This window comes from Elaeis guineensis, chromosome 10 (assembly GCF_000442705.2).
Source record: "Elaeis guineensis isolate ETL-2024a chromosome 10, EG11, whole genome shotgun sequence".
Taxonomy (NCBI): domain Eukaryota; kingdom Viridiplantae; phylum Streptophyta; class Magnoliopsida; order Arecales; family Arecaceae; genus Elaeis; species Elaeis guineensis.
Genome location: NC_026002.2, coordinates 35,331,246 through 35,347,647, shown reverse-complemented (window position 1 = coordinate 35,347,647; position 16,402 = coordinate 35,331,246). Strand labels below are relative to the sequence as shown.

Sequence of the window (16,402 nt, the reverse complement as noted above, 5' to 3'; positions counted from 1 at the left end):
ATACCATCCCCTTCCAAAGACTGCATTCTAAATTTTCTTAGGGCTGCATTAAATAATTTAAATTGCTCAAGGCATAAGAATTGTGAAATTATGGAACACAATTTCAATAAAGAACTAAGAAGACCCAAGAATAGCAAACCAGCAAGATGCAAAAAAAGAGATCAAATCCACATTCCAACTCATAGAGACCAAGAGATATTCCAAGTCATCACATGAACCAAGCAAAGACGATATATGAAAATCCTAATATCTACAATTTTTTTTTTTTTCCTGTGTGCCCATTAAACCTGCCAATCCGATAGAGTTCAATAAACTCCTTCAAAGAGCCTGTAGAAAAGCCAAAATTTCAAAACCCTGAGAGATGTCTATGCAATCAACTAATCTAAAGACCTGTGTGCAAAAGTCCACATCCAACCATAAATTCATAGATAAAAACCATCCAGGAGTGAGTCCATGTCATGGATGACATAAGAACCAAACCTAAAAGTCATCAAATCCACTAAAGATTCAATCCTTTCATCATAAAAGCATCATATCATACAAGTTCTAGGGATATAGAAGTGCACTCATATTAGCAAGACACGCACAAAGGATTCAATCCCACAGAACCACCAGTTTCGAATTTGTTCCGAGATCGACTAGAATGTTTTACTTATCTTTGGAGGAAGATAAGCCGTATTTCTCCTGCATGCGGGCAAGCTCGTCCTCCTTCTTCTTCTGGTCGACCTTCTTGGACATCTTGGCCTGCTGGTAGTAGAGGACGATGAGGTAGCGGTTGGCAACGTTGAAGCCGGAGAGGTGGTCGACGGCGGTCTTGGCGTCGTAAATGTCCTCGTAGACGACGAAGGCGGTGCCTCGGGTGTCCTTGTTCGTCCCGATCCGGATCTGCCGGATGGCCCCGTACTTGCCGAAGATGTCGTACATCTCCTCGCTCGAGATGTTGAACGGCAGGTTCCTCACGTACAGAACCCGGTTCACCTCCGGCGGCAGCCGCGTGTTCCCCTTCCGCAGGCTGATCGCTGCCATCTCTCTCCTCTTCCGGCGATCTCACGAGCCCGAGCTAGGGTTAGGGTTCCGACGAGGAGAGGTTTCTACTGGGAACTTCTAAGATCTCGGGGCAGAGACGACTAGATGGTCCGGAGGGACAAGGACTCACGACAGGGCAGCCGATGAGAGGAGAAATAAAACAACGGAGGGAGAGAGAGGCGGTTAGGTTAGGGGTGCGCGAGTTATACAGCGAATAAAAATAATTCTCTATATAAAAAATATAGTCGGCCATAGCATAATTAATAGAGGATAGATATTTAATACAGATTTTTTTAAATTAATTTTTTAATAAATTATATTTTTAATTTTTAAACTATATTATTATTTTTTAAATAATTTTTAAAATTTAAAAATCTAAATTTTAGTCCTCGAATTTTCTAAAACCATTTTAATATTATCTGTTGCCTATTTTCAATAATTTTCTAGTATCGAAAATCTCATATAGCAGTCACCGATGTTTATGTGGCTCCATTCATTTGAACAGATGGCAACGGCACTGATTGAAACTGATTTTTTTTTTTTTTTATTTTCTCTTTGCCCTCACCCCCCCACCGGCCTGCCCCTTCGGCCCCCCTCTCCGACGCCCCTTCAGTCCCCCTCTTCAGCGCCCGGGGCTTCTACCCCACCCTAGCGCACCCCCATCGGCTCTGGCTATGGTGGGTTGTGCGCTGGCGCCCCCTCTCTCCCCCCCGACCTCATTCCGCTCCACCCCGTCGCAGGTGCTTGGGGAGTCGGGGTGGAGGCCGAGGGTGGAAGATTGGCTGTCGATGCATTCCAAAATCTTCAAATCGGCCGCCCCTATTCCGTCACTCCAAGCCTCCCATCCTGTTGACCCTATTGGGGGGGAGGGTATGGGGGAGGCGGGGGGGCGTGCAGAACCCACCGATGGTGACAAGGGGGGATGCACAACCCACCGGTGTTGGGGGGCGGGGTGGCGGTGGAAACCATAGGGGCACACGAGGGTGGGGCAGGGTGGGGTCGGGGGGGCACTAGCGTACAACCCACAAGCACCGGGACGGGCGGGGGTGCGGCTGGTGGGTGCATCGAGGTGGGTCAGGGTGTGGTTGAAGGGTCGATTGGGAGGAAGGAAAACACTCCTTATAGGAGTCTTCTTCATTCCTCTTTTTTTTTAGGTGCTTTGCAATTCGTGCGGGGTACCGATTAAGCTTAATTATCCACGTAAGAACCGGTTCAAGGCAAAAGAAGTAAACCGGTGAGAGAATGTCACTGAAAATCATCAGAAGGGCAACATTAAAATGGTTTAGAAAGTTTAAAGACTAAAATTTAGGTTTTTGTAGTTTAGCGATCATTTAAAAAAATAGAATATAGTTTCAGGACTGAAGACATAATTTACTCTTAATTTTTTTGAACAAAATATCTTTTACCTTTTTTTACTCTATTTTACTGAGCCAGCATATCATAGATAATAATAATAGTATGACATCATGTTGCATTACATTTTATTACATTTTATATAAAATTATCAGGATATCATAGAAACTAAGGATGCTATAATAATATGATGACATCTTTTTGCAATCCTATGACATTAGTCTTATTGCATTCTATATGCAATTATTGAAATATCATAAAAACTAACAGGATACCATAATAATATTACGATATCTTGTTGTAATCTTATGACATCCTGTTGCATCTTATACATCATTATCAGGATGTCATAAAAATTAAATATCCTGTTGTAATTCTATGACATCCTGTTGCATCCTATAGACAATTATTAGGATATCATAAAAATTAATAGGATATTCTGTTGCAATCTTATAACATGATATTGCATCCTATAAATGATTTCAAGATATTATAAAAATTTATAGGGTATCATAATAATATTATGACATTCTGTTGTATTTCTATAATATTCTGTTGTATCCTTTAAATAATTATTGAAATGTCATAAAAAATTAACAGGACGATTATTACATAATGTTTGCATCCTACGACATTATATTACATCATACAAATAATTATCGAGATATCATAAAAATTAACAAGACATCATGTTGCAATCCTATAATATAAAAATAAATAATTATCGAGATATCAAAAAAACTAATAGGACATCATAATATTTTAATATTCTATTGCAATCTTATGACATCATGTTATATATCTTATAAATAATTATCGAGATGTCATAAAAATTAACAAGACGTCATAGTAATATTATGATATCTTATTTACATTTTACGATATCTTGTTATATCTATAAATAATTATTAAAATATTATAAAAATTAATAGGATATCATAATAATTAGGACATCCTTTTTGCATCCTATAATATCATGTTGCATTCTATTAAAAAGCAACAAGACGTTATAATATTAAGAAATAGCATTTTGATCAGAAAAAAATCTGAAAAAAAATTGAGCCATATTAAATGACTGTCCCCTTATTACTTATGCTACGTGATGCGATATGGTGAAGCAGTGCATTTTTTCTCCATCGAATGTGGTAGACAAAGAATTACTCGAAAATAAAAATTTGTGGCAACCTTTTAGTCTCATGGGCTGGGTTATAAGTCCTCTCGGGCTCGGCCTCTTACTAAGCTATATAATGCAAAACTCTTTGTGCACCGCGGGCAGTGAAGAAAATCCGACGTGGAGTGCAGTGAAGAAAATCCGATGTGGAGTGCACCATCTCGTCCGATTGATCACATAATTATCATTTTTCAATGCACATTTAATGCCTGCAAGTCAACTTTTTCGTTTAAAAATTTTGTATAATGAAAATGCCCCTGCCCTTTGGAAAAGCTATAACATTCTATGTCCATATTATGACATCCCGCATCCATAATATATACGGGATATCATAAGTTTTTTAAAAGAACAGAAATATTTTCATCATTCAAAATTTTTAAATAAAAAAATTGACCTACAGGCATTAAATGCACATTAAAAAATAGTTGGACAAAAATACTACTCTCATATTATATATCTTAGACCATATTATGACATCCTGTATTATATTACGTCACAGGATGTCATAATTTATTTCAAAAAGTAAGAGTATTTTCATCATATAAAATTTTTAAATAAAAAAACTGACATGCAGGTATTAAATGCACATTGGAAAGTGATGACTATGTGGACCAATCGGATGAGACGGTGCATTTTATGTTAGATTTTCTATACCACCCATGGTACACAAAAAATTTCTCACTGTATAATAGTGTTACATTTTCATTTTTTTTTAATTTTTATTTTTGTGAAAGAAAAGGGCATGGCAATAATTCTCCTACCCACTTTTATTATGGCCATTAAAGGAAACTCTCGAATCAAAATCTGATTAAAAATAAGGAAGTGATAAGTCTCACACTTCAACGAATTCCTTGTTGAAAGGCAGGAGCTTTCGTTTTGTTGAGGGGGGAGGGTTGAGCTGCTCTATCATAAAGTATAATGGATATAAAAGACATTGTTCCAGCAATTTTTTCACTTGATTGGTGGAGGTGAGGATTCTTTCAGAGAAAGAGAAAGAGAGAGAGAGAGAGCAGCAGCAATTAAGCCTGTATGTGACTTATACTTTCCTTGCACTTGTATCCCTATGAGAGCTTCCGACTTTGTTGAGGCATTCGAATGGATTAAAAAAAAAAAAAAGACAGACAGGAATTTGACATGAAATCGTCTAACATTGCTATGCCACACCATTACATAGAACATATATCAAGCACATATTTGTAGAGTTTTTACATAAATGTACAAGTGTAGTGTCAAAATGCTTACATATATATACAGGCATTTCATAGAAACGTTGCAATCTGCTTGATTATCTCCTTGTTGAACCTACCCCAGAGGATAATCTACCAGCCTAATCTCCATAGAACAACATCCTTTCTATTTATATGCCCTATTTTCATTTATTTTTCTTTTATTGATAATTATCTAGAAGATAAATAGGTGATATAAGCTCAGGCTGCAGCTTTGGTCCGATGAACAGGAGCATGAAGAGAAGCCAGATATGCAGCATCTGCCTTGTCAATACCATCAAAAAGATAACCATAAGGTGGCATTCTAATGTACCTGCCGGACCCAGGCATAATGTTCAGTTTGTTGTTTTCCCATACTACTCGTCCTCCTGATATTGTAACTTCTACTTTACCCTGCATCAATAATAGCATGACAAAGCAAAAGCACAGTGACTGTTAGAAAGGTTTTACCAAGTTCAGGTAAATTTAGATTTGCTTGGCTAGTGATTTCAAGTAAGAAGAGTTGAATGGATCTCGAACCATGGCAACCCCACTTAAATTTACTTTCACAACTACCCCCAAGGCCCCAGCTGAGTTGTTGAAACACAGCCCATGGTGGTTTCCAATATCGATCAAGTTTTAGCATATATAGTGGCTGTTAAGTGTTGGAATTACATGTTAACATTGAACTTATAGCAGAAGCAAATGCCATAAAACAGCAGTTGAAGTAACGGGACATAAAACCAGTATAGTCGCATGCAACCACAACAAAACTCAAAATTTTAATGGCAGACATGATAGCAGTACAGTTGCATGCAACCACAATTAGTGTTAGGATACTGGGAAAAAATATATATGCAGGTCTTTTTAGATTTCATATCTTTGCTCGGATATGCTCATATGCATAGAAACTCTTGCTGTATTGACAATTCAATAGTTTTTTTGGGCCACGCAAACAAATAACCAAAGAATTGACATCAATATTGTCCTCCTAATATACATGCAATCAAGCCTGCAGAATGATATAGAAAACAGTTTACCTTTCCTGTCATCCCTTCAAACACATTTGTGTCAGATCTAGAATGATGAGAAGCAGCAGTAATTTTGAAGGTTGCATTAGGGTTTAGTATAATTATATCAGCATCAGATCCTTCCAATATTGCCCCTTTTCTTGGATAAATATTGAAAATTCTAGCACTGCAATTATAGGAAATTAAGCATTCAGAAATATTACGTTTATCAGTGTGATTAAAAACACGCTATGAATGAAGCATATAAATAACTCTATGAAGGATCTGGAAAGTAAATTTCAGTTGAATCTGGTCTGAATTTTCAATTAATCCAAGGACATGACTGAAAAAAACAAATTTTACAATGTTGTGAACATGATCATGATGATGAAATACCATTCAGTGCTTGTTATCCGCACATAATCTGTGACAGATATTTTGCCAGATTCCTGCAGCAATATTGGTAGTCCATAGAAAAACACATCAATTGCTGCAGCAGAATATGCAATGAGATGTTTTCTACAAAAGCAGCTGTAAGTCATTTGCAGCTTACCACCATCGTGTCCCAAACTAAATGCATCCTTTCCTCTATACCTGGAATTCAGTTTGCAGTTATCCTAATATGAGAAATCTGGATGGTGAAATAGACATGGAATTTGGTCCTTGAGTTACCAATACACAGGCATACCATTGACGCCATTAGGAATTTTCCGGAAGTCATCAATACCAAGAGCTTTTTGTGTAGAGTTCCAGGCACAATGATCGGTCCCTACAAGCTGCAAAAAGCCAGAACGATCTTCCAGTTGTTCCTCAATCATTAAATATATTGGATATGGGACAAACAAAAGGACCAGCACAAAGTAATTGGAAGACCAGAACAGAAAAAATATTCAATATCTGTTGGGAAAATGGACTGTGTCTTTGTCCAAATTCTGAAAGTTTCTGATCACAGAACGGCTACACATGGCAACATAGCAAGTATGAAAAATTCGCGAAAGACCAATTCATTTAGAGAAAAATATGAAAATTACAAGTTATGTACTGAGAACTGTATAATACCAATACGTCTACAACCACCAAAAGGGCAAAATGACAAAACCCATAATAGTCAAGTATTTAAGCAAATTTAGCTGCATGATCTGAAGCTGTTTACTGTTGTAGGTTCATGATTACAGGTTTACAACACAAAGGGTCATAATAATATACTACCTGCAAAGTTCCTGTTGTAAGTGCAGCTTGAAGGGCTTTACCATGTTCAGCTTTTCTTATCGGGGGACTCATTACATACCTACAACATCAAATATGAGCATTATAAACAGCACCTTCATAAATTTTAAGGATGAATTAAGCAAGAAAAAGGTGTAAATTCTTGCTTTGCAGCAGTAGTGAAATCAGGGTCCCAAAGCCAAGACTCATCAAGGACTAGCCCAGAAACTACAGGTTCACCGATGACCCTTTGCCCTGCAAACGTAATTTAAATAGAAGTGTTAGTTCACAACGATTTATAAAAGAAATTATTAATTTAATGCAATAAGCCGTGCAGTGTCCCAATGTAATATTAAGCATTTATTAGAGCAATAAAGGTGTATATATTGTAGACTCCAAATAAATTATAATGAGGGTTCTGTCAACAATATAAATGACAAACTCAATTCACTCAAGGAGTGCATATAACAAAGAACAGAGTACGAAAACAATGTTGTAACAAACAATCTTATTGGCTAGAACTGTTAATGGAAAAGAATAACTGTGTTATTACAGATACCTATCTCACGAAAAGGATTCAGAATTTTGCTTCCATGGCACATGATGGAATAAAACAGACTAGGAATAAAGGTGCTTTTTCTTCCACCTACTTAAATATAGTACTGAAAGACCAATCCTCAAGTTGAAAAACAAAATATGAGATTATGAATGACAATTCAAACCTAGTAAAATAGCACAAAATTCTCCTCTACTGGTATTTCAAGGATGATATGCCCTATAAAGCCAAATCTAATCACTCTAATGCCACTTTTGTCTACTACAAAAATAAAATGAATCAAGGTTTTATGGGTGTCTCAACTGTCCCATCCCATTTCTATGAGAAAACGGATTGGGACAAGGTCGGGACTCTGAAATCCATCCATGTAGGGAGAGAAGAAGAAAAAAGAAAGTAAGGAAGATAAAAGGTAAAAAGTGAAAGGAAAGAAGAACAATAAAAATGAAAGAGAGGAAGGGAGAAGAAAAGGCAAGGAAGGAAAGAAGGAAGCAAGGAAAGAGGACGAAGAGGAAGAAAAAGGAAAAAAAGAAAAAAAAAGAAAGCATAAGAAAGAAAAAGGAAAAGAAAAAAAGAAAGATCGAGAAAAAAGAAAGAAAAGAAGGAAAGGAAAAGAAAGAAAAGAAGGAAAGAAAAAGAAAGAAAGAAAGAAAAAAAGAGGAGAGATATGGAGGATATCTATTGGGATGCATATCAGGATAGCTGCCAAGATGGGATGAAACAGTGGGGCATCCATTCTATAGAGATATCGGGACACCTTTATCCCGCGAGATTTAAAACCTTGGAATGAATTACCTTATCCTTAGCCAACACAAATACTTTATGAGATCAGTTAAAGGATCAGGGTGCAATAAAATTACCAAAGAATTGAATAATTACAAGAATAGAGTGACTATAGGAACTAGGGGTGGCAATTTTCAACCTGACCCGACACAACATGCCTAATGCAGCCTGTTGGGGCCATGTCAGCCAATTTCAACCAGCCCACTAGTTGGGTTAGGTTATATGTGTGGTTTACTTATGTGGTGGCCTGGTGGGTGAATATGAGTGATTGGATCACTATTCCAATGGTTCGGAAGAAAACAGCTAGTTGAGATTTAAGGATCGGACACCGTCACTATTCTCTCTCAACCTTGGTCACCTTCACACATACTCTCTCCCTTCTATAATTATTAAAATGTCGAAAAACTATATATATGCATTTTTGTAAATTTGTAATACCAAAAAGATATATAATTTCATCTCCAATCCGAAAAAACCATTCCTTTGATGAGATGATTAAAATTAGTCCTTTCAAATCATTTGGGGCATGCACCTCATTTTGGCTTTTGCCTATAACATATGCTTTAAAAACAGAAGCAATTCATTACCAAACTCTTTCCAAGTCTAAAGGAAAAGGTCAGCCTCTGATTGCACAATATTCAGTTTTGTAACTATCAACTTTTATAACCATCTGGATTGGTCTCTCAGTCTGCTACTTAGCTTCTCAATCAGGCCTTACCCTTGCCCAAACTTGCCATGGCTAAGGACTTTGGCACTAACTTAAAGAGGGCTAACATCAAAGTTGTCTTATAAAGCCAAGCCCATACAGATGCCATATCGCTTATGGTTTAAAGTTATCTTGAATATTTACAATCTCTCAAAATACAGGTTGGACGGGAAGCATCAAAGCTGAATACATGCCAATATACGTGATTTTCAGGAAGAATAAACATTTTCCCCTCTCCCCCCACCCACCCCCCCCCCCCACAAGAAAATGCAAAAGGTCTAGATAAATTGTTTTAATTATAGCATATCTTGAGATTTTATTGTTAGACATGACGAAATGTAGCATCAGTAGTATTAGATATCTACAGTTCAACTACATAACTTCATTAGTTAGCTAATATTATTCTCATAGAGCTATTAGTCTACTGCAATAACTGGTGATGTTTTCCAACAACTGATGTTAAAACATGTTGCAAGTTAGAGGTATAGAACTACAATTGTATATTGTAAAATATTCTAAATGCATTAAGAATAAAAATATATGAAAAGAAAAGTTCAAAAAATGTCACCGGCTTTTCTAGCCACTGCAATCTCCTCCATGGCATCAATGCTCATCACATGAACCACATATAAGGGTGTATTGACAAAACTTGCCAAACGAATAGCTCTTGCAGTTGCTTCTCCTTCTAACTACAGAATAATCAAATTAAATTACAAACTACCACAACATCAATGAACTAGGGACATTAGTTCATTAACAAAATGGTTCTACTTCTATACTTATATCATGCAGTAGCAATAGGAATAACATTGCATTGATGGGCTAACAATGACATGTGTTTTATAATTACCTACAATGAATAAAATGTTATATGCATATATGCATGCTTATAAGGTTTTATGGTGATCACTATACTAGGCTGTTGTTTACACCTCATCTCAATAATCTAGCTGAGAGCAAGCATCACATGGATTACATTTGATAAAAATAGAACAAACAAGAGTCATGTGACCCTTGTGGCACCCAACAGAGTTCAACTAAGTGTGAAGTTGTAGGCCGAAGATGAGTGGTTTGGTCATCACCTGGATCGATCAGCTGAAGGATTGAGGTTCGACCATAGTTAACCTTGACATGTCGGTTTAAGTCGCAGGCCAAAGGATGAGGATTGTGATCTAATTTGTGGTTACATCACACACAGGATTGTGAAGGCAAACCATCAAATCGCTAAGGATCATGGCAATGTGGAAAGTTACAAAGACCAGCTTTGGTATTATAGTTATTTGGTGTGTTAATATAAATTATGAATATGTATTAAGGAACCTTTGACAATCAATCTAATGGGACTTTATCTTTTATCTTTGTTTAATCTATCTTTTACCTTAGAAGTAGGTGTAAGTTAGCTTTTAACTATAAGCGGTGCTACACCCTAACTGTAGCTTGGCGCTACCCACTTATCTTAGCCTAGTACTATACACTTATCGTAACCTAGCATTACACCCCCTTATCCACCTTCGAATGGTGGTACGACGGTAACAAAAGTCCTTTAAAGTCAAGGCATCTGGATCCATGCTAGTCTCTATCCTCCCTTTGATCCGCATCATCACCTTTCTGGCTGATTAGACACCAATACCATACCTGCGCATACCAACCTTGTTGCTATAGAAGGCTCGGCACCTTTCTCCATTAGCAAACCAAGTTCTTTGGGATCCTGAGTTCCCTGGTGCTTGCCTAGATGAAACGAAAAAATGCCAAAATCTGTAGAAAAGACAAACATTATGATTTTCAAATATAGAAAGATAGAATACAATATTGAAGATATCACACTTTTGTAAAAAAACATGATTTGAAATATCAGTAGAACATGATGGTACTGGCGATACCGTACTTTCTCGATAGAATTCCGACACCATCATAGGGCTTGGGTTGCCGGAACCAATTAGACGGGGCATCCGATCAGAAGGGGTTGGTACTAGCTAGAACAAACCCTAGTCTTATCGAGACAACACTTGTATCGGTATCCAAGTAGAAACAAAATAGTACCAACTGATATCAAAATCGGTATTGTTGGTATGAGCCATCCCAACCAAGATGCCCTGTGATTCTTTGTTAAAAGAAGGGGGGCTAGCTCGGTTCAAAGATCCTTTTAGACATCTTACGAGGCTCTTTTGACTCCATAATGTAAGAAAGAGAGTGTGATAGTAGAAGAGAGGATAGAGGAGAGAGAGAAAGAGAGAGAGGGAAGGAGAGGGCTTTTTTTCCTCTCATTAGAGAGATATCATCAACATCACAGTAGGGGAAGGTACACCATTCTGGTGAGGCCATCTAATGTACTATTTTTTTTGGCCCAAATTTTGCAAAAGTCAAAAAAGGGGAAACCCATGTCAAAATTTTTATTTTAATTTTGGATATGTTTTAGGGAAGGCAACAACCTACAATATGATGATTTTTTAATCAATATCTTATTTCTTTAAGAAATACTATATATTTTTATATTAAAATTTTAATAAAAAATAAAATATATGCGATTTAGTCCTAAAAATCATTGCATGCTTGTATTTGTAGTATGCACAGGCTACAACTTTGGTGGATGAAATATATTCTTGAAAATATTTACAATCATTTAACTAATATTTTAATCAAGAAAAGAATAAAAAATTTCCCAAGTTCCTGAAATTTTAATCGAGGAATTGTCAATAAATGTCCTAAAGTGTAAATAATATTTTAAATTTATTTGTCACATGTTTCAATAATTAAAGGATGTTTCATGTTTCTAGATTATTTTTAATGAAAAAATAAATAGAAATTTGAAAAATGTTAGTTAAATGTAATAAATATGCAATATACATTGATAATTAACAAAATAAGTTCTAAAATTGCCATCTTTTATTTTATTGAATTTTCTGATTTTCCAGCTATTGATTAACTACCGGCAACACTCAAATGCATATGAGAGGCATAGACACTTTACATGAGATTGGACTATTAAAATGCATAAGAGAGGCATAGACACTCAAATGCATATGAGGCATATTGATTCTCGTTTTTTCAATAATATATTGTATTTTCTATTCTTCACTCATAAATTTTAATATTTGTTTGATAATTAAACATTTGTATTGATATCGACACTCAACTATCACATAGCCTTTAAAAGAATCCTTTAAATATTAAAAAATACAAAACAAGCCAGCTTAAACATCTTCATCATGTATAAAAATGCAAAAAGATAATGAAAAAATAATTAAAAATGATTTTTGGTCATTCCATTATGGTAACGATATGAAACTCCATACGTGTGTCGGTATGGGATGGCCCACTAATGTACAGTCTGGCCAAAAACCTCCAATACCATTTTTTTTAAAAGCTTGTAACAGCTATATCAACATATGTATGTAGCAAAGTATAGATTCAAGTGACAGATTCTTGAACCTAATAGAAGAAACAATTCAATAAAGAGGAAGAATAAAACCCATATACAGAAAAGGAATAGTCAAATGGAAAAATAGCCCAAAACTTACTAGATAACTTGAAAGTAAAATGAAGAGCTACTATTAATATTGTATAGTAAAAGAGACAGGTTTTGAGAATCACCACTGGAGGCCTTGAAAGAGAATGCCCCTCTGGTCCTGTTATTCCAAGATCTATCATTCTTTTCTGTCCTTCAGCAATAGCATCTCCATTTTCTGCATGAACCATAGCCAATGCACCAAGAGACTTGCATTTTACCAAGCCTTGCATTAAAAGCTCATCATTGACCATCAAGGCTCCTTTGTATGCCATAAAGAATTTAAAAGAGTTGATCCCTGATATTAAGGTCAGAAAACTTTAGGAAGGTTCACTTATAATAAAAACCAAACAACCAGATTTAGCTGCTTTCATATGAGGATTCAAAATCAAACACTTATTCATTAATCAGAATAAGTTTCCATTGGAGTAGCATAAATTATACAAACCATTCTCTTTAACCATTAACTCCATGTCTTTTGCAACTTCTTCATCCCATTTTGTGATGGCCATATGAAAACCATAGTCCATTACTGCATTTTTTGCTTTTTTTATATAGGAATCAAAACCTGCAGACAAACTTCCATTAACTGGTATAATAAAGTCAATGTGCATGGTTGTTCCTCCTGCCAGTGCAGCAGCTTGACCAGTGAAAAAATCATCTATCATCACAGTTCCCATAAACTCCATCTCTAGGTGAGTGTGAGGATCAATCCCGCCTGTTCCAATACAGATAGAGATCCCTGTAGTTATCATCTGCTTGCAGATAGATATTCAGAAGATATTTACTCTTTATCTTCATGCAATGACGTAAAAAATATGCTTGTTACAATGACTGTATAATAAAATTTAAACAGACCTGGCATGACATATTTCCCGGTTGCATCAACTATTTTCACTTCATCCCCAACCTGTAGTAAAGATTCAAATGCATATTCATTGTAACAGGAATACACAATAAAAGAAAGAAGAAAGAAACATTTCTGAAGTTTGAGTTTGTTATGTAAAATAATTCCTCTACAGTATAATTAAATTAGAAATCAAAATGACTAGCCATGACAATGAGATTAGTAGTACAGTCCAGGTTGCTAAGATGTAAGTTTAGTATAACAGGGAAATATGGAGTTAGAATTCAAAGTATTGGAAAGGGTTAAGATCTCGGAGTATACATGTATGGTTTAAATACATGCAGATAGAGACGGTTCGGATGGTTGGGCCCAAAATCTTATGGGATTCATGGCCCAACCATCATAAGCATTGGATGATAGGCTGTGCTAGGCCTATGTTTACATCTATTCTCGGCTATATTTTTTCTAGCTAGGGCAAAAAAATAATCTCAAAAAATAATCTGGTGAGATTATTTTTTTCTCCCTATGAAATTCGGACCAACCCACTCACAATGTTGTTCAGCATAGTTATAAACATAGGTTAGCCCTACGTACAATTTAATAAGTTTGGCGGTTGTATTGGCCCAGCGCACGAATCCCATAGGATTCTAGGCCGAACCATCCAAACAGGCCCTAAAGAAATTGAATTTTACCTTCCAGTATTGCTATTTAACATAGATTATATCCAATTCAACATCCAAGTAGAAAAGAAAAGAAAAAAAAATAGAAATTATATACGAGAACAACAAATTATCATCTGAAACTGACCTTGATGTTAGGTCGCACAGAGACAATGATCCCGTCCTCGATGTACACATCCGCTACCTCCTTGTGATGAGCATTCACTACGGTCCCTCCCTTGATCAAAATCTTCGTAAAGGACGAGCTGCAGTCCGAATCACTTGCAACAGCACAGAACTATAAAATTTACACCAATACTTCATCAAGTTCACCCGAGTTATAGATCAGAGACCGAAAGATTGGGATTTTAAGACCAGCCAGGGATCTCGGAAACGCTCACCCCTTGCATCGTATTCAGTTCGGAGATCGATCGAGGGATGGAAAGAAGGAAAAGAAGAAGGAAGAGATCGAGGCGGAAAGAGTAGTGGATAGACGCGATGGATTTCTTCTTTCTTAACATCGTCCATGAGAGGTTCGATCGAAGCTCTACCGCCATGGATGATTTGGGAGGCGACGAAGGAGAAAGCTTTTTCGTGCTGTTTTGTGAACTCCCAAGTCTGTAAGTAAATGTACGGCCCCTGTGTTCGTGGCCACTCATTACATTATCCTTCCTGGTAATTATCTTTAATTGGAGGGTGTATGTTCAAAGCAAGATTTGACGGCCGAAATCAGTAATTCTTCCTCCACGGCGCCCGGCAGAGAAAAAGAAACATCATTTCATCACATTGCACCGTACAGTATAATTAATAAAAAAATAAATATTTAATATAATTTAAATTTTTTTAAAATAATTTTGATAAAAATAATTTTTTTAATATTATAATATTTTATTATTTTTTTGTAAAATATAATAGGATATCATAAGATACAAATTGGATGTCATAATATTATTATGACGTCCTGTTAATTTTTATGACATCTTGATGATTGTTTATATGATGGACAGGGTGTCAAAAGATTATAACATAATGTCATAATATTATTATGACGTCCTGTTAATTTTTATGACATCTTGATAATTATATATGAGATGCAATAGGATATCATAAGATTGTAACAATTATGACATCCTGTAAATTTTTATAGTATCCCGATAATTATCTATAGGATGCAACAGAATATCATAGAACTGTAACAGGATGTCATAATATTATCATGTCATCCTATTAGCATTTATGATATCCTGATAATTGTTTGTAGAATGTAAAAGAATATTATAGGATTGTAACAAGATGTGATAATATTATTACGACGTCTTCTTAGTTTTTATGACATCTCGATAATTGTCAATAAGATGCAACCTGTAAATTTTTATAATATCTTGATAATTGTCTATAGCATGCAACAAAATGTCATATGATTGTAACAAGATATCATAATATTATTATGATGTCATGTAAGTTTTTATGGCATCTCGATGATTATCTATAGGATGCAACAGGATATTATAAGATTGCAACAGGATATTATGACGTCCTGTTAGTTTTTATGACATTTCGATAATTATTTATAAGATGCAACGGGATGGCATAATATGATTATGATGTCCTATTAGTTTTTATAACATCTCGATAATAATATATATGATGCAACAAAGTATTATAGCATTATAATATGATGTCATAATATTATTATGATATCTTAGTTTTTATGATATTTCGATAATTATATGTAGGATATAATAGGATGTCATATCATTATTATGACATCTTGTTATTACCTATAACATCTTAGTTGAGCAAAATAGAGTAAAAAGGAGAGAAATGGCATTTTATCTGAAAAAAATTGAAAAAAAAAAATTGAGCTGCGTTAAATATCTACCCTCTTATTAATCACTATGTGACTCAATCTAGTGAAACGGTGTATTTTTCTCCAATGGGGGTAGTGTACCAAGAATTTCTCAAGGATATAATAAGTAAAATGACTAATGACCATATAAAAATATGTGAGATGAGTTGGATTTTTTTAGTGTAAATATATGGGTGCACCAATCAAAGAAGCAAAATAGAGCAAAAATTTTAACCTCCATCGATCATTGCACCGGCCAGATATAATTTAAGGGCATTTTCCCTGCTAAATTCCATGACTAAATTCTAACTCCTAATCGGAACATCTCACCGATCATTGAGAAAAATCAAATTCAGAAATACAATAAGGCATCACCTGCAATCCAATAGTGAAGAAAAAAGCAGGTAAGCTTCGTATATGGTCACCCATAAAAAATCCTTCCTATCTATTTATTTTGTGTGCTATTTGTTGCCATGCTCCTAGCTTGGTATACACGCACTACTACTTTATACCATGTTAGATAATCATC

General features: G+C 35.6%; 2 protein-coding genes across 3 annotated transcripts; both read right to left on the bottom strand.

Annotated features, from left to right (window-relative positions):
• Nucleotides 1-395: 395 nt before the first annotated feature.
• Nucleotides 396-1,210, bottom strand: LOC105032046 (splicing factor 3B subunit 6-like protein). Its single transcript, XM_010906385.4, has one exon. It carries the CDS (start codon nt 1,024-1,026, stop codon nt 649-651), a length of 378 nt encoding a protein of 125 aa, XP_010904687.1. The 5' UTR covers nt 1,027-1,210; the 3' UTR covers nt 396-648.
• Nucleotides 1,211-4,678: 3,468 nt separating this feature from the next.
• On the bottom strand, nt 4,679-14,698 carry LOC105032045 (dihydropyrimidinase). Of its 2 annotated transcripts, XM_073244553.1 has the most exons (14): nt 14,426-14,698; nt 14,173-14,322; nt 13,377-13,428; nt 12,967-13,236; nt 12,605-12,816; nt 9,582-9,702; nt 7,139-7,226; nt 6,975-7,053; nt 6,639-6,722; nt 6,454-6,541; nt 6,319-6,359; nt 6,162-6,214; nt 5,796-5,952; nt 4,679-5,169 (listed from the first exon to the last, which is right to left on the bottom strand). In XM_073244553.1, the coding sequence occupies exons 1-14, from the start codon at nt 14,681-14,683 to the stop codon at nt 4,978-4,980; spliced, it is 1,845 nt and encodes a 614-aa protein (XP_073100654.1). In that variant the 5' UTR covers nt 14,684-14,698; the 3' UTR covers nt 4,679-4,977. The 2 variants fall into 2 exon arrangements, with proteins under 2 accessions (XP_073100654.1, XP_010904686.2); XM_010906384.3 differs by lacking the exon at nt 6,639-6,722.
• Between the last annotated feature and the right edge of the window lie 1,704 nt (nt 14,699-16,402).